Source organism: Plectropomus leopardus, chromosome 22 (genome assembly GCF_026936395.1).
Source record: "Plectropomus leopardus strain MGB_pleo_1.0 chromosome 22, ASM2693639v1, whole genome shotgun sequence".
In the NCBI taxonomy this organism is placed as follows: domain Eukaryota; kingdom Metazoa; phylum Chordata; class Actinopteri; order Perciformes; family Serranidae; genus Plectropomus; species Plectropomus leopardus.
This window is the reverse complement of record NC_142197.1, coordinates 5,875,404-5,895,475: the sequence shown is the minus strand read 5'-3', so window position 1 is coordinate 5,895,475 and position 20,072 is coordinate 5,875,404. Positions and strand designations below refer to the sequence as shown.

Sequence of the window (20,072 nt, the reverse complement as noted above, 5' to 3'; positions counted from 1 at the left end):
GTATATAATGGATTTGTAAATTCCACATTCATAAAATGAAATATTTAAAAGAAATTACTAGTTTCAAAAAATCAGACAAAGATGCATATCTTAAAACAAAATCAAACTTAAAAATATGTAATTAAAAACTAACAAACTGTTTTTTATATTTATTTATTTTTAATTTTTGAATTGAATTGAATTGAATTGGGGGGGTATTTATTAAAGGAAGGAAATTGCTTGAATTGTTTGCTTTTTATTGGGGGGGGTCCCTTTAAAAATCTCCTAGATTACACCATTTATTTATTTAGCCAGAAACTAAAAAATAAAATTTATCGTTGCATTATTAAATTTTGGATAGTTTTTGATCACATCATGTGGGAGGTCAAAGAGCAAATAAAAGAAAAAACCAAAAGAAAAAACCAAACAAACAAAAAAGGAAGCCACCAGTCCCTGCCTTCCTCTGGCAAGTAAAAAACAGTCCCCAAGTATCTTCCCAGTGCCCCCCCATAAATATCGAACAGTCCCTAAAAGAAAATTCACAGCTAACATGAAAACAACATATTTGTGGCAGTTTTACTAAACTATGACGTGTTATATCAAACTTAAAAGGCTAATCCACGAAGCTCTGGACTCAAATATATACATAATAATACCTAAATGAAAATTACTCTGCTATTTTTAAAAAATACAACCATGACAACAACTTTTAATAAAAATCTAAAAAAAATTATAGTCTTAAGCTATAACGTGCACATATACTTTTAAGACACATAGTTATTGTGAAAAGAAGAAGATGTTTAACACATGCTGTCATAGTCTCTTGGCTTGTTTACCGTAAAAGAACCCGGATGAGCACATGAAGTCAGGCATGAGCGGGGCGGGCGGCGGTCACGCGTCTGTGTGCGTGTGTGTCACCGCAGAGCTGTAGTAGTAACTGACGCGGTTAGTCAGGCTTTTTGCAGTCAATTTTGCCCCACATGCACACGGAAGAAGAAAAAACCTTTTAAAACTCCAAAATAGACGACTACATAGGAGTAACTGACTGACTATGATTTGAGTGGAAATTATATCCTAAATTTGCTTTATGGATACGTTTTGCCACATTTTAAGCTTGATTTGAATTGATTTTTTTCTATTTACCACAGCCTTTATCAAATAAAAGTCATGACTATTCATATTTTTTTTTTTTTTTTTTTAATATCACCTTATGTTTGTTATGTTTATTTTCTTGATGCAATTGTGTCTCTTATGTAAATCATTTCATAAGAGTAATAGCCAGCTTTACCTCACTTACCCTATCTAGGCTATTTAAATGTATAAAAGTTAAATTATATTATGATCATTATTAGCAGAAGTCCCAGCAATAAGCCTTATATGTTCCACACATGTCGTATTTTGTTTATATTGTATGTTTTCATGTCAAAATAAGAAATGCGTCATAAAATTCTCTTACATAAAATGTTTTCTAATTATGCAAGAGATGAAACGCAGCCTTTGGACTGCAGGAGTAGCCTAATACCGTGTTTTGGCCACTGAGCGGCGGTAAAACATCATGTCACTGAGCTTCTATGTCAGACGATAACTTCATGTAATGTATTCACACATGATAATATGATAATGACAAGTTGTTATGGTGGATGCTGCAATTTTTGCTTTTTATAATTTATTGGCCAACCTTCTCACAGAATATTATTGTTATTATTAATATTATAATTATAGCTTTTGTTGTTATTATTTAATAATAAAATAAATGATGCAAAAAATAATAAATTACCGAATTTAGAAGTACCAAAGGTTCAGACTCTTAAGAACAAAATACATTGAGAAGGTTTAAGTTTTAGAAAGCTAAAAAAAAAAAAATTAAATAAATAAAAAAAATCCTATAATTACTTATGTATTTTTATTTACATAATTTGAATAATTGTTGTTTGATTTGAGTCATTTGAATTGCTGACCCTGGGTAACATTGTTTAGGTGAAAGTAGAAGTTCTGCAAAATTTTCATGAAAATAAAAAGCTAAAGGAAAAGTCTTTCCAATATATAGAGATAACACAATATAAACATCCCTTTTTAGCAGCATTTATGACTTTACAGTGACTTCTTGCTAGTTGCTCTACTTACTTTTTTGCTCTTATTTATGACTTTTTAAAATGCTTATTTTGTTTGTTTTTCTTCTATCTGTTTTTATGCTAATGCTTTTATCCTGTAGCACTTTGACATTTGTTTCAAATGTAAAGTGCATTATAAATAAAATCTATTATTATTATTAAAGCAATATAGTGTGAACATAACCGCACAAAGCACTTAACATAAATTTAAAAACACATTATTTAGTAAATTACCAGATAAGAAGCGTGACTGTGCAGCACAACTAAGGAAACATGTTGACATGAAACACTCACTCTGCTGGCAAAATACAAACAATCTATCATCTTGCTGGGAAAAATCATCATCATTTTGCTGTTACCAGGCAACCAAGGCTTAATACGTGAGGACAAGCTTTGGAGGACCAGAGTCCGTGTGGAGAAGCAGCTGACAGCTGCCCACCTCCACCGCTCTCACCTGAGTTAGTCAGCGAGATATGCTGCATTGCATCAAGAGCTCATGGCAGACTGCTGGAGAGGAGCTGATGTCACCGGCTGGAGGATGGGAGGTAATAACGGTGACATCTGCTTAGAAACTCGTGATATTTATAAGGAGAGTTTTCATAATTTAATCAAAAATTAAATTAATCATATTTAGTTCATGTAAGATTTTTTCAAGAGAATATGAACATGCATAAACAAAATCCACCGTTGCATGAGCATGAATACATTTTGAGCAAGTAATGAAAATAACAACATCAATAATAATAAATATATAATTAAATAAGTAAATAGAAAATACATAGGTAAATAATATAATAAATAATTGTTAATTAAAATAATAATAATACATAATAAAAATTTTACAATAAATAAGTGAGTAAAACAGAAAATAAATGAAGAAATAATTAATAAAGTAAATAAAAAAATATTGAAATAAAATAAGGATGTTTTGTAACCAAAATTATCATTACTAATTTTATTTATTCAGGTATTCTTCTTCTTCTTCCTATTATTATTACTACTTCTACTAAGTAAATAAATGAATAAATAAAAAATGAAGATAATAAAATAAGTTAAAAAAAAAACATTCTATGAACAAATATAATCAATCAAAACATACACAAAGAAACAATGAGGGACAACTGGTTACCCTACAATGTATTTCTAATACTTATTCAAAGTCAGGTCTAACATTTGAGACATACACTATCCATTTATCCAGTTTACAATAAAAGTATCCCTCTGGGTTCTCAAGTCAAAAGTCATTCTCTACATTAAGCCTAAATAAATATCGTATACCAAGTCGTTCTATTAATCAACATGAGCTATTTCTGTTTTCAGCCATTTCCTGGTCATGGATTTCTTATAGGCCACCAGCAGTTTTCATAAGTGATATTTATCCTTTTTTCTCCATTCCAGTCCTTCAAAGAATGGATGTTTTTATGGTTTCCCTCAGGATCTCTCTTATTTTGACAGGTAAATAATTAAACATTCAGTCCTAGTACCCAAAAAAACTTCCATTCAGAGGCCCAGTGTGTTTCCCTCCAGTGTGGTGATGCTATTGTTTATCATTTGTCAGCCAAACAATGACACTCTGACACTGGCATGATTTCACTTTTCCCTGTCAATCACTCTGCAGGGAGTGGGCATCGCAGCATTTCTCAAAACTCCAGTGCAATGAGTTTTTTTCCAGGCCTGGCATGGATACTGCAGTGTCATGCTAAGAAAATATGAAAGGGCCTCTGGCATGGCAGGCAGCGTGGACAGATGGTTGGTCCAGCTCAGACGAACAAGGAGAAGCCCCAGCAGAATGGATGAATCATCGTTCCACCAACTGTTCCTCTCAGCGTGTCCTCAGAATTCGTCTCACTTGCTCTTTGTTTTTATGGCCTGACACACAAAAAATGATAGGCGATATTATGAACTGTAAATTGCTCAGCAGCATCATGGTGAAGTGATGTTGGACAGTGACGCAGGACTGCAGATCTGGATCATCACTGGATGTTGAAGAGTAAAATATTTATGGGGATCTGGCATTAAAGATTATGGTGTTCCTCAAGACTTCTGCTGCAGAACCACTCTCACTTAAAATTATCACTAGTGCTGGACAGCATGCCAAAAGAAAACACTTTTTCACCGCTGAACCCGCGAGATCTTTTACCAATTCAGAAAAAAACACTTTCACAACAGAAATTCCTCTAGAAATGCTGTAATAATAACAATAACAATAATAATAATAAAAATACCTGTGCAGAATGGGATGAAATGTACATACAATATGGAATATTATAACAATAACAATAATAATGAAAAAGACAAAGAAAACAACTGATGAAATGTTAATTAAAAATACACTGCAATAGTAATATTGTGTTTAAATTGTGTGTATCATTGCATTTTTTCTTATTTTTCTTACTTCGGGTGACCAGAAGGGGTCACTGCACATCTTGGGGTGGCACACCAAAACCAAAAGTCATGACTGAACATCAGAAATTGCTCATGCTGTTGAAGTGTATACACTAGTTGAAACTGATGTCAACATATAGAGTTAAAGAATGGTATATGGATATACCTTGGCTTCTTGTGTTATTGTCACTAATTATTTGATGTGCATAGACTAATACCAGCACAGTTAACATCATGAGTTCCACGACAATCCTGTTTTAAAGTGTTATGTACCACAGGTGGGACCAGGTCATTGTTTTACATGTCACAACTAAGTCCTAAATCTTTGCACTCAAACACCAAGCCAAGTACCAAATCCTGCGATTCATTTTTTGTTGACCGCTGTGCCATTTAATGCCATTTAATGTTTGGGCTTAGAGAAAGGTTATCAAGCATTTTTGATACTTTTTTCTTTCTTTTTTGGTTTTGTCAAGTCTAGTCTAAAGTCATCAGACTTGTGAATCGTGTCTTCTTTGAACCCAAGTCATGTGATTCGAATCCAGTAACATATCACAAATATACAACTTAGTCACTGAAAGGAAAAGCTTTCGCATAAAAATATGTTTTAAGCAACAATTTAAAAATAGGTGATGTGTTTGTGCCACTGGCAATAAATAAAAGTAAATAAGTGCATGACCTTTGACCCCTGAAAAATGCATTATATAAACAAAAAAGCATTGGTTACCTCAGTTTCACCCTCCCAAACATTTATTCTCTTTTCCAGTGTAATATGTTTTTAAGTTAAAAAAAAGGCAGAATGTGTTGTTTTTATGCTGCCCTCTCCTGCTGTTACATGTCATTGACCCACATTTTTTCCACCCTATCAGGAGTGCATTCAAATTTCCACCATGTGTCTCCTCAGTGGGAATCCTCCTCTCATACTGACACTGCCTCCATCACTTCACTGCAGCTACATGGCCACAGATAACAGATTGGTTGGCACAGCAGCCTACGTGTGCATCTCTGATTCTGCAGCTTTGTTCCACCGGCACCAGGTAGCCTCTGCTCAAAGGTAGCAGGTAGGTTTCGTGTGTCAGTCACAGCTGATGGAGACGCGGATTGGCTTGTCTCAGCCCGCGGGGCTGCAGGCTCCACCTCTTCATCCGCCCGTGCTGCGCTTGTTGCAGTGAGCGCGGAGGGTTTGTGCGCTCTCGGGTTACGCGTGTGAAGTTGTGGACAAGAGGATATCGAAGACACCAAACCACTTAGAGGAGGAGGAAAGTGGAGGCTGTCTTTTGTCGTTTCACTATTTAATAAGCCGGGGAATACAATCAAGTCGAGGAAAAAAGCAAGAAAACGAGTTTGTGGCGTTTAACTGAGAGACCAAGCATACCCAACAGTATGCGGTGCAGTTATGGCAGGCAAGGGTAAGACAGTCGTGAGGACGCTGGAGGATTTAACGCTTGATTCTGGTTATGGTGGAGCCGCGGACTCGGTCAGGTCGTCCAGCGTGTCGCTGTGCTGCTCCGACACGCATCAGTCCATCGCGCATGGGGGAAACTGCTGGCATCTGACGGAATCCATGCACAGCAGACAAAACAGTTTGGACACAGTCAACACCGTCCTGGCGGAGGACACGGAGATACTGGAGTGCTCGGGTCAGTGCGCCAAACTGCCCGAGCTGGAGGACGTGCCATGGAGCCTCGGCGAGGTGGAGGGCGCACTGAGGAAAGACGAGGAGCTGATGGTGGGCGACCCTCCACCGGAGGTCCTGGCGCGGCTGTCCGCTCTTGTGAGCCGCGCGCTGGTGAGGGTGGCCCGGGAGGCGCAGCGGCTCAGCCTGCGCTACGCCAAGTGCACCAAGCACGAGATCCAGAGCGCCATCAAGGTGGTGCTCTCGTGGACCATCTCCGTCAACTGCATCACGGCGGCTCTCAGCGCCCTGTCCCTCTACAACATGAGCACCGGGGACAGGTTCAGCCGAGGCAAGTCCTCGCGCTGCGGGCTCGTGTTCTCCGTGGGGAAGTTCTTCAGGTGGATGGTGGATAGCCGGGTGGCGCTCAGGATCCACGAGCACGCTGCCATATACCTCACCGCCTGCGTGGAGAGTCTGTTCAGAGAGGTGTTCAGCCGCGTCCTGCGCAGCGCGCTGGTGGAGAGGGACAACGGGATCCCCAAGTTTACGCTGGAGTCACTGGAGCAAGCCATCAACAACGACTCGGAGATCTGGGGTCTGCTGCAGCCCTACCAGCACCTCATCTGCGGAAAGAATTCAAGTGGTAAGAAAAGTAAAAAGAAAATCCCAATTCATTGTTGAAATATGATCTGCTGAATTATCATTTGACATTCCTTTGTCACCTTGGTGGTCCATGCCCCCCGGGCTTATGTGTGCTTTGTGCAGTCAACACTCACAGCAGAATCCACCATATCAGCCAAATCACATTCAGTTTCCCCCTGAAACAAACACCACTAATTCAAACGGATGCCCACGTGTTCAAGAAAAATCTAGAAACAAGTGTGTCTCTAAACAAAGCAGAGTCAACAGGGAGAGATGAGTCTTTACTGGAAATTTTCTTTCAAACGCAAACCCCTATTTAAAGTTTTATTCATTCCTTTAGAGGACAATTAAATCACATTTTCATAGATTTTTAAGAGTATTTGATTGTGAAAATAATTTGCTTAGTGTAGCCCGGTTGGAGAAGTGACATGACCACAAACTGACAGTGGGGGATTTTCCTTGGGGCATTTTTTCCACATTCAAAAAATTGAACAAAAAGGAAAAGGTGGAAAGAGAGAGACAAGACAAGACAACAAGAAGCCAAATCTATCATTTTGTCTTATAGTTTATTATTTCTGATTATTGTTTGTAGGCTGAGTCATTTATTTGTGTAGATTTCTCATTAGCATGGGCGGATTATGAGACAATGGGGCCCTGGGCACATGTATGCAAAGGGCCCCACCACCTCTCCTACGGAGCTGGAAGACACAGACTTTGTGGTGTTTTTGCATCTGTTTGTGGACGTTTTGTGTCTCCTTGTGGTTGTTTAGTGTCTTTTTGTAGTCATATGGGTGTCTTTAAATGTAATCTGTGTCTTACTGAGGTAATTTGTTGTGTTTTTAGTGTAATTTTGAATTTTTTTTTGGTCGTTTTGTGTATCCTTGTGGTTGTTTTGTGTGTTTTGGGTGCAATATTCTGTTCCCTTGTGTTGTTGTTTTGTGTCTTTTATATAATTTGGGTCTTTTTAGGTAATAATGTGCCTTATTGGAGTAATTTATGTCTCTTTGGGGTAATTTTGTGTCTTTTTGGTCATTGTATGTCTTCTTGTGGGTGGTTTATGTGCCTTTGTGGTCATTTTGTGGTTATTTTGCCCATTTTGCAGTTATTTTGTGTCCCCTTGTGGTAGATTTGTGTCTCCTTGTAGTAATTTGTGTCTCATTGAGGAAATTTTGTGTCTTATTGAGGTAATTATTTGTCTCTTAGGTATTTTGTGTGTTTTCTGATCATTTTTTTGTTTCCTTTTGGTTGTTTTGCATCTCTCTGGGATAATTTTGGTTTATTTTTGTGGCTTTGTGTCTCCTTGTTGTTGTTTTGTGTCATTTTGTGGTTGTTTTGCATCTTTCTGGAGTAAATGTGTCTTTTTTTGTCATTGTGTCTCGATGTGGTTGTTTTGCCCCTACTTGTAGTTATTCGTGTCTTTTTGCAGTATCTTTGTGGTGTTTTCATGTCTCTTTGTGGTCAGTTTGAGTCTCTCTCTGGTCAGTACTTGTTAATTTGGGTCACACTTTGCAGGTGAAGGCCAGGCCCCCCCCTGACACTTTGGGCTTGCAGAGGGTGCTGAATGTGGGAGATGCAGCACTGTAAACTGTGTAATTATGTTGGAGGAATAACCACTGCTTATCTAGCTCGTGTAATTGCACCCTCGAACAAAAGGACTTGACAGTTTCTTGAATATTTATCACCTCTCAGTTTACGCCTTGAGGCCCACCAATGAAACAGGAACTGCCTATATCTTGGCTATCAAAGCCCCGGAGCAACCACCGTCAGAATTGGTATTTATGGTTGAAAAAGATCAAACAACCACCAACTTCTGTGTCTTTGAAGCTGTTGTGTTGTCAGACTTTCGTTAGAGACGTGAATGTTAATGTTAATGATTGTTTTGCTTTGTGTGCGCGGTGTGTACGGATGATATGTGAGTCGTGATTTTGCAGAATTTGTGTTTATATTGTGTGCTGGCCTCGTTGGTAATGCTATTACTGTCTCACTCCAGAAGGTGTAAGCTGTCAGTGTGGGTTGGCCTTCTTATCCAAAGCCCTGAATGAGTTGGCTGAAACTATAAAGCAGAAGGGACTTGAAATGTTATGCTTCTGAGAGCCAAACTGGGCCGTGCAATATTGACCGAAGAATCATATTGCAGCTCTTTTGCTAATTGTTGAAGCATGTTGTTTTCTTTCGACACTTATTAAGAAGACAACTTAATAGAGGTGGAAAACAAAGATGCTTGGAGGGGGGGTGTTGTGCATGTGCCACCTGTCTTGTGGATGAGTGATTCCTCTGTAATAGCACCAGGAAAGATTGTTCCAGAAGCAGTCAGAAGAGAAAAAGATCTGAAATAGCTCTCATAGGTTCTTCAGCGATGTGACGTGAGTTGAGATTCAATGTCGTGGATGCATTTTTTTGACACATAATAGGTTCTTTTTCACAAACCAGACCCTTTTGTCTGCTGCAGCACAACTCATGCACCAATAACCTTTAATACAGCTGAAATGTTGAAATGAAATTTTGAGATGAAATAATAGGTTTATTAAAGGAGCAGTGTGTAAGATTTACAGATTGTAACCAGCTGAACCTTCTCCTGGTTACAATTTCTTCAGTGTACATTGTTGGAAGTTTTTTTAACTGGGAGCCAAATGATCCGTAGAAGTCTCCTCTTCTCAAAAACAAACACATCAACACAAAACATCAAACAAAACAGTTTCACAAATGAAATCAGTGATTCTCTGTTGGTGTCAGGCATGTTGAAGATGGGCTTTTAGCTTTGCACTGCTAATGTGTGTTCACTTAAAATCCAATTGTTCAGGAGGTTTTTACTGGGAGCTTTGGACTATAGAATATGAAACAGTAAACTAAAATTGTAACCATAGCTCCCAAGAGCCCGAAATGACCAACAGTTCAAAACCTAATGACATTAGAGCCACAATTATATATATAACAGTGAAAACAGGACATTTTTGTCTATTTTTGCTTAAAAAAATACCTGAAACTAATAACAGATGATCAAAATAGTCAGTGATTCATTTTCTTTATTTACTGGCTAATTGTTGCGGCTCTAAACTGGATGTGCAACATTTCCTCTCACCCTTTAATCCCCCTCATCCGTCTCCTTATCCATCCACATTTGACACTGTTATTTGGCCTGCTGGGTGAAGATGCTGCACACGACTGCTGCTTTGTCTCGAAATTGCTGCTGAGAAACAGGTACCTCTCTGCAGACAGGATGCAGAGCCAAGCATGCATCCCCCTCCACTCCCACCCGTGAAACGCATCATTTCCTGATGGTGCAGAGGAGGCTACAATTTGCACTCGCACAAAACAGCATGATGTCATTCTGTGACAGTTAGGGAGGCGAAAAATGTGAGGATTTATACAGTGCTGGGTTTTCTCTGGTGACCTGCCATTTTATATCAAACATTTCAAGGGGCTGTGTTTGTCACTTTTTGTTTTTATGACAGCAAGACAGCACTTAAAGGCACATTTCACCCTAAAATCAGAAATGCTTATTTTTCCTCATACCTGTAGTGCTATTTATCGATCTTGGTCTTGGTGTGAGTTACAGAGTGTTGGAGATATCGTGTGCAGTGATGTTTACCTTCTCTCCAATATAATAGAACTAGATGGCACTCGTCTTTGGTGCTCAAAGCACGAAAACATATGTTTGAAAGACTCAAAAGCAAAGTCTCTTTCCAGAGATCATGACCCAGTTACTCACGATAATCCACAGACCATGTATTTTTTTTTTTATCAATCACTGCACAGAAGGAAGCATATATCTAGAGGTGGGAGTTAGACACATATGTGCTAGTCTCAAGTTACTGTGATGAGAATCAAGCAAGTCAAGTCTAGTCATTTGAAATTCTGAGATGTCAGCTTTTAGCTAATGTTTAAGTTAGCAAAAAAAGCCAGATTCACATACCTTTATTTGTGGGTGATGATAGTGATAGTGAAGTGATATATAAAGCTGGATGTTGTGGTGGGTGTGATTTTTGAGATCCAGACCTGTTTTTTTCTCATACCTTCATCAACACCATATTCCTAAAAAAAAAGTATTTTCGAATCATCTTTCTAAAATCTAAGTCAAGTATCCAGGTATGAATATCAAGTCAAAGTCAAGTACAGTCATGTGCAGATGTAAACATTAATGACGTCCTCTTCGGGTGAGCTAGTGCTAGGTGAGCTAGTAGTACATGCACACTTCATTCTGCACGGCGCTATGGTTGGCGGTGTAGTTCAGTAGACAGAAAATAGTCCCTACATGAAACTACTCACAGTATGGTCTGTGGATTATCTTGAATAACCAGGTCATGATTTCAGGAAAGGGACATTGCTGTTGAGTTTTTCATATTTTATTTCTTCGCCATGAACTTCAAAAATCAAAAAACAAAAGATCAAAAATACAATATAAACTTCTGAATATCAATACAGTGGATTTAAACTTGTTTTTTTCATCTTACACAGGGGAAAAGACACTGAGCAAAGACAAAGTCCAGATGGCTAGTGAGTGTTTAGTCCTCTTTGCTTTTCTAGATCACAGGATATGGTGTTTCACAAAATATCAAGCCTCCCATCCCCGTTATCCCCGATCATATGCAGTTCATTAGGTGGGCATTAGCCAAAGACACAACAACAGTTTTTTTTGGTGCTTTGAGCCCCACAAGTGGAGCGCCATCTTTATATTGGAGAGAAGTCGGACATCTCTACGGCCGATATCTCCAACACTCGTCAACTTACGGTACAACAAAAACAATCTAGATTGATAAATAGCACTACAGGTCAGATAAAAAATACACATTTTTGACTTTGGGGTGAACTGTCCCTTTAAATAAATTGAAACGGGTCTAAATATTAATTAAATCAATTATGAGAGAATCAACTGGAATTGTAAAAATAAACTTTGGGTAGTGGCTGCATGCATTACGGGCTGACATAGATGTAGCTAACATAGGCTTCATAGATTTCAAGAAAATATATCTGTTTCTACATTTGTGGCACAAGTTGTATTTTCTTTATTAGCCCACACACCGGTGACAACCTGATTAATCACAAACTAACATCAGAATCAGAATCAGAATCAGAAAATTAATCAAATCAATATTAATCAATCAAATGTTCGCTCATATGTTTGTAATTTCTCCCTGTAGTTCTGAGCGAACAGGCTTGAATGAGACTATTTTAGTTTAGAGGTGGTAGAGAGGGAGAGCGGGGTCTCCCTTCTGCTAAGAAACATGGTCTTTTGTCCAAAAATGTTCACCTGGGGAACAAAAGCAGTGCAGCACATAATGAACAAATCCACGTTGCTCTGCACTCCCACTGACCATACGTGACAGCCTCTTTGCTCTGACTAATGAGTGGAGCTAAATGGAGGCTTTTCTTCACCTCCTTTGTTTTCTGTGGCACAAGCGGCTGCCTGAACCAGAATATTCTGATCACGTCTAGGATTTACAGGAAAAAGGATGTGAAAGCAAAGGTTTTAAAGGTGTGTCACAGGTTTTTTGATATGCTTTCTAATTCTGATACTAGTTACACCTACAGTATGGGTAACTGTCAACAGGTGGAGGGAAAGAGAGATCTGAACAGTCGACTTTTGATTATGTTATGTTTGATGATGTAAGTGACTTCAAAACTGACAGAGAAAATCATTTGCAGTTTTTGAAGGGCGATATCTCCTAATCCTTCCAATTAAAAAACAATACTTTCTGTTTGTCGTTTCCTTTCAAAGTGAGTCAGATGAGTGTTTTTTGATCTGGCGCCTGTCAGCGGGGTGACCTTGTGCATTGTTGATTCATATTGGTGTTTTCTGGTTTGGCGCCTCTCTCAACATCTGGTTAGATTTAGAGAACTACTCGGTTAAGAGAACAAACAGGAGACGATTACTGTGGTCTCCCCTGTCATAGTCAAATGTTTTATTAATCCAACAATTCATCATCATGACTTCCTTGTGACATTTTGTGGTGCTGCAACAATATAGAGCTACTTCCATCTTTGAGGACAAGAGGTGGCTTTTAATGAGACCCAACTATTACCTTTCACAGCGTTTATAAGAGAATCAACTGGAATTGTAAAAATAAACTTTGGTTAGTGGCTGCATGCATTACAGGCTGACATAGATGTAGCTAACATAGGCTTCATAGATTTCAAGAAAATATATCTGTTTCTACATTTGTGGCACAAGTTGTATTTTCTTTATTAGCCCACACACCGGTGACAACCTGATTAATCACAAACTAACATGCATTAACTCGTCAGGACAAACCACTGCCCTATTTTCCAGCAATGATGTGGGTCAACTCTCCAGAAAAGCAGCAGTTTTATCACATTTGTTAACTGGTTCAATAGATCCTGGTGTCTGTAGGCTACTGGTGTCCGCAGTGTGCTAATTGAAGTGTGCCAAATGACATGATGCTCCACTGATGTGTGTAGCACTCTTAGAAGAGCTGTATATAACACACAGAGCATTAGCAGCAAAGCACTATTTGCTATGTAAAGATACAGTGGAGTAAAGGCGTCCTGAGTCACACTCTTTCTGTGTTTGTTGTGGTAGCTACTCCAGTCGCTACTGCTAATGTTACTAAATGTGAGCCCTTCTGTATGTATCCTATGGATGTATAAGAGAGCTGGATTCAGCATTCAAGGTGGCACCCGATTCGTCTCTGTGAAAAATGTTAAAAAAAAAAAAAAATGGGGATAATTAACGCTGCTTTTACATCATTGGGCTCAAGGTTTAGCTGCCAGCTAACTTGAATGATGATAAAAGTATTTATAATTATATCTTTAAAATTTGGTTACAGAAAAAAGATGTTAATATTTCTGTTTATTTTTTATTTCAGCATTTTTTTCAGGTCATTTCCTTTTTTTTTTTTTTTTGCAAATTTCGGGTAATTTTCTTGTACTAAATTCTCGCTATTTTGGGATCATCTCTTGTTAAGTTGCTCATTGCCTTGTTTCCGTGTTCTTGAAGGAAATCAAGCCAATTTGCTCTAAAGGTTAACCTTACAAACGCAGCAACATAAATGTATGGTAGGAATCAGTTTGCCTCACCTTTGGTGTTGCATATTGAAACTCCAAACTTAAATTCTCAACAACCATTCATCATGTTTGAGTCTCTCTTCTCAAGCATGTCAAACCAACTAATGACAAGTGACGTCAGAGACAAACAGCGTGGGCATCAGCCTCCAAAACCTGCCGGGGCGGCTTTTAAATTTGGGATCTCGAATGACTTGATTGTATCTGATTATGTCTGTCATTTGCCTTGACCTTCCCTAAGGAACTGATCCAAGCTCCACGGGACAGAGGACACGACATAATGGAATTGCATAGCCCGCTATAGTCAGTCTATTAAATTAGCAACGGGGTTTCTGCACTCCCTCTTTCCTCACTCTCTCTTTCGCACCATATTTTATTGTGTTCCCTGCTAGAGGGCGGGCTCCATGTTTGCATATTTATTTTCCACTGTGGTTTTTAATAAGCTCAACTCATAACTGCACGTTCCTGGCAAAGCCTTTTGTTGTCCATTCTGTTATTATTTTCCGCCTGTCCTTCCCCTCCTTGGGGTGGACTCGCAGATGAGCTGACAGATTGCTGTCGCTCTGGTGGAGACGCGAGCACCCGGGCGGGCAAGCCGGTTGTGATAGATTTTGATGTCATGGTAATTTCATAAGACCAAAAGGCTGCACCCCGCTTCACTTTCAGCTGTGATCAGTGATGGTGAAGTTATGTGAAGTTGTTATCGCCACCAAGATGTTTTTTATGAGCTGCATCCGTTTCTTCTTGTTTGTGAAAATATTGACTTTCATTTCATATGCTTCTCTGTGATTTCACTGGCAGGGATTCCACAAACACCTATAACTCCGCGCTGGGCGAGAGGGACTAAAATGTTATGGTTTTTATTACTTCCATGTCATTGGAGCGTGGATCCCCTTCCATTTTCGGAAAGTAGGTGAAAGCACTGGGTCAGGATGAGATAATGAGAGGAGTGTGAGCGCACTGAATGCTTAATATTGTGAGGGAGTGAAGTGCGGGAGGAAGAACCGGGCTGGAGTGTCAGCTGGAGGAGGTGGTGGTGAGGGGGCACTGGCGCAGGTCCCTCAGAGATATAATTATGCAGCTCTCTTTAATTAACACTTTTGCTTATCTGGTAGTCATTAAGATTAGGAATTAGCAGCGGGAAACACCGGGGAGCTGCAGAGAACAAAGATGGTAATTCCTCTCGCTCATTTTAAATACCCCTCTTGCACGTCCACGTTGGTATTTTTGATCTGATCTGTCTGTGTGGCCGAGATAAAATGTCTTTCAGATATTCAGACCTGTGGACTGTCTTTGACACTGTTCCTTCCTGAACAGTGCGACAAAGAAGCTTGTTAAATAGCTTGTCCTTGATGTTGACACATTTTTACAGCTTCAGTAATAGACGGCTGCGTGGTTGATCAGGAGAACAGCATGACACATTATTCGCAGATCTCTAGGCTTCTGGGCTGACACACAGCACATTTGGATGGTTATCTCTTAATAAAGGTCAAGGGTCATTACGCGGGTTTCCAAATTGAAATTGCGAATATAAAATACGCCTAATGGAAATACGTCAATTTGTGCTAACTCCCATGTATTAAAAAAACATTTTTTATGCTCACGAGTTGGTATTTCAGGCGATTCGAAAAAGCCATATTTAGCAAAACTGCAATAAAAACACTTTTTTGGCTTTCATAGGTCACATGATGCTATGGCTATGCTATGGCTATGCACACTACATTTTCAGTAATTTACTGCCAGCAAAGTACTGTATTTTTACAGTTTCCTTACTGTATTTTAGAATTACAGTATATTATTGTAAATAAATGTACAATTCATTACTGTATTATTGTAAATATACAGTAATTTATTGGCAGCAGCGTTGCCAGTAAAGTACTGTATATTTACAATATGTAATATTCTACTGTATATCCTGCATTTGATCATAATTAAAGAATGTTGTAATAATAACACAAAGTAATCAATGAAGATAACACAGTGTTCATTATGTAGTTCATTGTCAAATATGTATTAACATAAAAACATGTCAACAGTGCAACAGTCAGTCAATGAGTGACTCAGTGAGTGAGATGGTGAATGCATGTTTGAATGAGTGGCTGTGTGAGACAGTGGTGTGTGTGCGTGTGTGTTAAAAATTCATACCATGTCCCACTTGAAGTCACTGAGCTTCTTGTTGAGTGTGGAGATGTGGATTCACTGACACTGCCTTTTTTTTGACCATCCTCCCACTCTTCTTGCTTTGCACTGGCTTGCTTTTATGCCCCTCTCAGGACGGATGTCAATGTAGGTTCTGGAGAATACAGTAGAACAACAAAATATTCTTCTTTTACGTGACATTATTCTATGAAAATGACATAAGTCAAAAGTCTTGAATGGCTCTTTTTTCTTATGTGGAAAACTAAGAGCTACTTCCTTCCACATTACACTGCACAGTTAAAATATCTTCCAGCAAAAGCACTGTTGTTTCAATAGTAACAACTCCTGAAACAAAATACCAATATGCTAATTTGAGCTAACTAGAATATTGCAAATAACTAGACTTTTTTTTGCCAGTGTGGAGAACAAAACACAGTAGGTTACTCTCACTATCTTATTATCACTTAGTCAGTATAGTTAACTTATCTTTCAGCAAAAGCAAGTGTCATTTTAATTCTAATGTGAACTGAGCCAAAATGTTGACGTGCACTTATTAGCTAACAACCTGTCAATGTTCAAACTGTAGCTAACGTCAGCTAACGAAGCTAGCCGCTAGCTAGCCCTTAGATACGCGTTAGCTAACGCAACTTGCTAACGTTAGCTACGTATTAGCTAACGTTAGCAAGTTACGATAATTCAATAATAATGATAATTCAAATGGTGAAAGCCTCACAGGTATTTTCCTTTAGTTTGTGGTATTATGCCATTTCCTAGCAGAATAAAAATGTAATAAATTACTTACATTACTCAGTGATGGTTGCTTTATCAGACATCGGTGATGAAAGGCTGTAGTGTGGCCGTGCCTTAGTAGCAACTGAGACTTACTAGCAGATGTGCTCATAGTTAAAATTCCACCAAATAAACAAAAACAAGCTGGAAACTTCTGAAAAATCTCCTCAGGAAGAAATCCGGTGTTGTGCGACTCCATTAGATATAAGATGCGCCTGCGCTTTACTCCTCACGTCAGTTAATTTTTTAAATTTCAGTTCCCTCCTTTTTTCGTTCACCTTCCCATGATGCTTAGCTGTTACAGTAAGTTTACATGGATGTACTGTAAATAATGGCAGCCTCTTTAGTTGCAGTGGTCATGTTGTTTTTTTTCTCAGAGATTGCATCGCTGTTTACAGTATAATAGTGTATGACTTTATTACAGTAAATATTGTTCAGATTTTACTGTAAATTTACATCAGAGTTTTACTTCCTTGGGCATGTTTTTTTTTTAAATAACTTTATTAAACGTTTGACAGAACATAATAATACAACATAAAAACAAGAAGGGGGTTTTGTCAGGGGGTTACATACATGGTATTCCATTTTTTATTTATTTTTTTATAAATAAGTTTCTTTACAAAAAGACATTAAAAAGGATACACAGGTTCAGGGTCTTGACAGCTTTACTGTTGGTTGAGTTTTTGATTGTTTTTATATACTGTTTGGTTTCATTTATAAAAAAAAAAAGAAAGCAAGGATTTTTATTTATGTATCGGCATTTATGAATATGCCATTTAGCCAACAGAATAATAAGATTAATTATATAATATTGTTTGTTTTTGGAGGGTGTAAAGGAACTGAAGCCAAACAGCATATTGTTCCTTGGGCATGATGCAGCAGGAGCTACAAGAGGTGTTATTGCATCACATAACTATTCGAAAGTTGAACGGGTCATCTGGAAGGTTTGAATCCACAATTTCTCTGTGAAATCCTGGACTATCACCTCCCTGAAATCCCTCATACATGGCCACTCCCATGCATAAGGGGCTTGCCTTTCCATTATCACATAACAGGCTTACATCGTCTTCCATTGAAAATAATAACGGGTAGTGCGGTGGCTGCAATAGAAATAAACCTGCTAATATTTTAAACATCAATCGGCATGCTTTTTGGAATGTTATTTTGAGAGGAGAAGTCACATAATGGAATAATGGAAATGCAGTCATCTCGCAATTGTATTTTATCAACATTTCCAAAATGTCGCTTAAATTTTTGCACAAATCTGTAATGGAAACCCGCTTTGTAGGCCACAACAATAAACATTTGTAAAAATTTAAAAAGCCCTTATTTATTAGCCAATATTATTTAACTGATATGCTTTGTAGGACAACAACAATAAACATTTGTAAGAATTAAAAAGTCCTTATTTATTAGCCAATAATATTTTTTTTAAGGGAAACACATTTTATTATTTTTTAATAAGAACATAGAATTATTACATTATATTTTTCATTAAAAAGTTGAAAATACAATCAACCTATTAGTAGAAAATGTGACCATAAATATCATAAACATGTACAAAATAACTAATGACGACAAAATTTATAAAAGTTCAACTACTCTATTAGGAGAAAAATGTGACCATAAGCATCATGACCATGTAAAAATGAATTAATAAAAAAATATTTGAAATGAAATAAAATAAATCACATCTGTAGATCTGTAAAAAACAAGCATGCAGAAATATTTAAAAATAATACAAAAAGTGATACAAATACATTAATATTTCCATCAAGGATTTAACCTTCCGCATGTGAGGGTCAAAGTTCACAGGATGTAAGCACAAGGAAGGACTTAGTGAATTCAGTGAGCCTGCTAGCTTGCTACTGATAGCATGATAAATTGGACATTTTTAAACATTTTTTCGTTTTTTAATACGTTTTTAAACGGTGGCCTAAAGTCCACTTATTCTGAAGACAAGAAGTCTGGGCTACTAAAGGGATTTATCGTCGAAAGAAGTACAACAATTGAGGAAAACCGGCGCTAACCGTCGGAACTAGTCGAGCTACCACCTTAGCGGCTAACGTTAGCATCCACGGTTCAACACGGACACCTGCTGCTCTCAGCCGACCGTTTCACCGGTGAGTAAAGCGGCAAAGCTTTTTCTTAAACGCCGGTACAGTGTTTCTGTTGTGTCCCAATGTGTTCATTAGTTTACATAAGGCACAGACTACATTAGCTTCAATTTGTGCCGCTCCTGCATTGTATTAGTACCACAGAGCTAATTTTAGCATCGGTTTCCAAAAGGTTAATCGCTGGTGGTTTTCCATAACAACAATTTGTCAAATACTGTTTAATTTCTGTGTGTTTGCTACATTTGGAGTCCAAAATAAAAACACTTTAGCCCATAGAATCATGTTGCTTAACTAATGATCAAGAGGAAAAATATATAATGGTAAAATCATTAATGTACCTAGATTATATACCCAGTGGTGAACAAAGTACACAGCTCTATTACTAGCGTCGAGGTATAGATACTCCTGGTCAGATCATACTCAAATACAAGTGAAAGGCACAGAGCCAAACATATTTATGTTAAAAATATTTATATATTCAAAGTATTTTAAAAACATTCTCAATACCTTGTTGTGTTTTAATACATTTACAGATGCTAATGACTCAAAACCCACTGAATGCACTGACTTGCTTGTAAGCTTGTTGAATACGCTGCAAAGTCTATATTAGTGCCCATATAAAAACACTTAAAAACAATAGCACCACCATTGTTATTTTCATGTTTTGAAGAGGATATTAATACATTGACCTGCTTTCTCAGGTTGTATGGAAATATCTTGCAGGCCACGAACAATTTTTTTCATTATTTATTATTTAACCTATATTTAACCAGAAAAACCTTTTGAGATTAAAAATCTCTTTTTTAAGAGTGTCCTGACCAAGCCAGGCAGCAACAAAAGTTACAGACAACTAAATGTAGCCTGCTTCATCACTGTCCACCATTTGATATACCTAATATGTCTAGTTTGGGTCTGTGTTGTATCTTTGGAGAGGATATATTACTTTTGGCTTTTTGCTGCTGTATGTGTTCATCAGTGTTGTGGCTGTTGAATCATGGCTGAATCATTTCTGTAACAAGACAGCAGAGCCTTGGATACACTTCTTTTTCATTCGTCTGAGTGGGTTTTCAAGTATGTAAGAAGTAGGATGTGCAGTAGGGGTGGGCAAAATGGCTGTAAGATAATATCACAATATTCCAGGGTATTTTTGCAATAATGATATTTTTGGCAATATGACAAAATACTAAAACATATATTTTTTATTAATTATTAAGTTAGGTTATTAATTTTAAGAACACACAATTGCAACAAAGTTAGTTTTACATGCCAGCTTAA

At 37.8% G+C, this 20,072-nt stretch overlaps 1 protein-coding gene and 1 long non-coding RNA gene across 5 annotated transcripts in view; one reads left to right on the top strand and one right to left on the bottom strand.

The window, feature by feature from the left end:
* The first annotated feature begins 5,663 nt into the window (after window positions 1-5,663).
* Window positions 5,664-20,072, top strand: part of abtb3a (ankyrin repeat and BTB domain containing 3a) — a 210,106-nt gene continuing 195,697 nt past the window's right edge. For all 3 annotated transcript variants that reach the window (XR_015775591.1, XM_088073000.1, XM_088072999.1), the window contains exon 1: window positions 5,664-6,733. Coding sequence is in view for 2 of the 3 variants with exons in the window: in XM_088073000.1 (XP_087929126.1) it covers window positions 5,869-6,733 (865 nt within the window). In the remaining variant the exon portion in view is untranslated. The remainder of the gene's footprint in view (window positions 6,734-20,072) is intronic.
* Window positions 6,575-17,750, bottom strand: LOC148185852 (uncharacterized). 2 transcript variants are annotated; one of them, XR_015775592.1, is made up of 4 exons: window positions 16,694-17,750; window positions 15,898-16,045; window positions 6,813-6,908; window positions 6,575-6,713 (listed from the first exon to the last, which is right to left on the bottom strand). It is a non-coding gene; the product is annotated as an uncharacterized LOC148185852 (long non-coding RNA). The 2 variants fall into 2 exon arrangements; XR_015775593.1 differs by lacking the exon at window positions 6,813-6,908 and having other exon boundaries at window positions 6,576-6,713; window positions 16,694-17,554.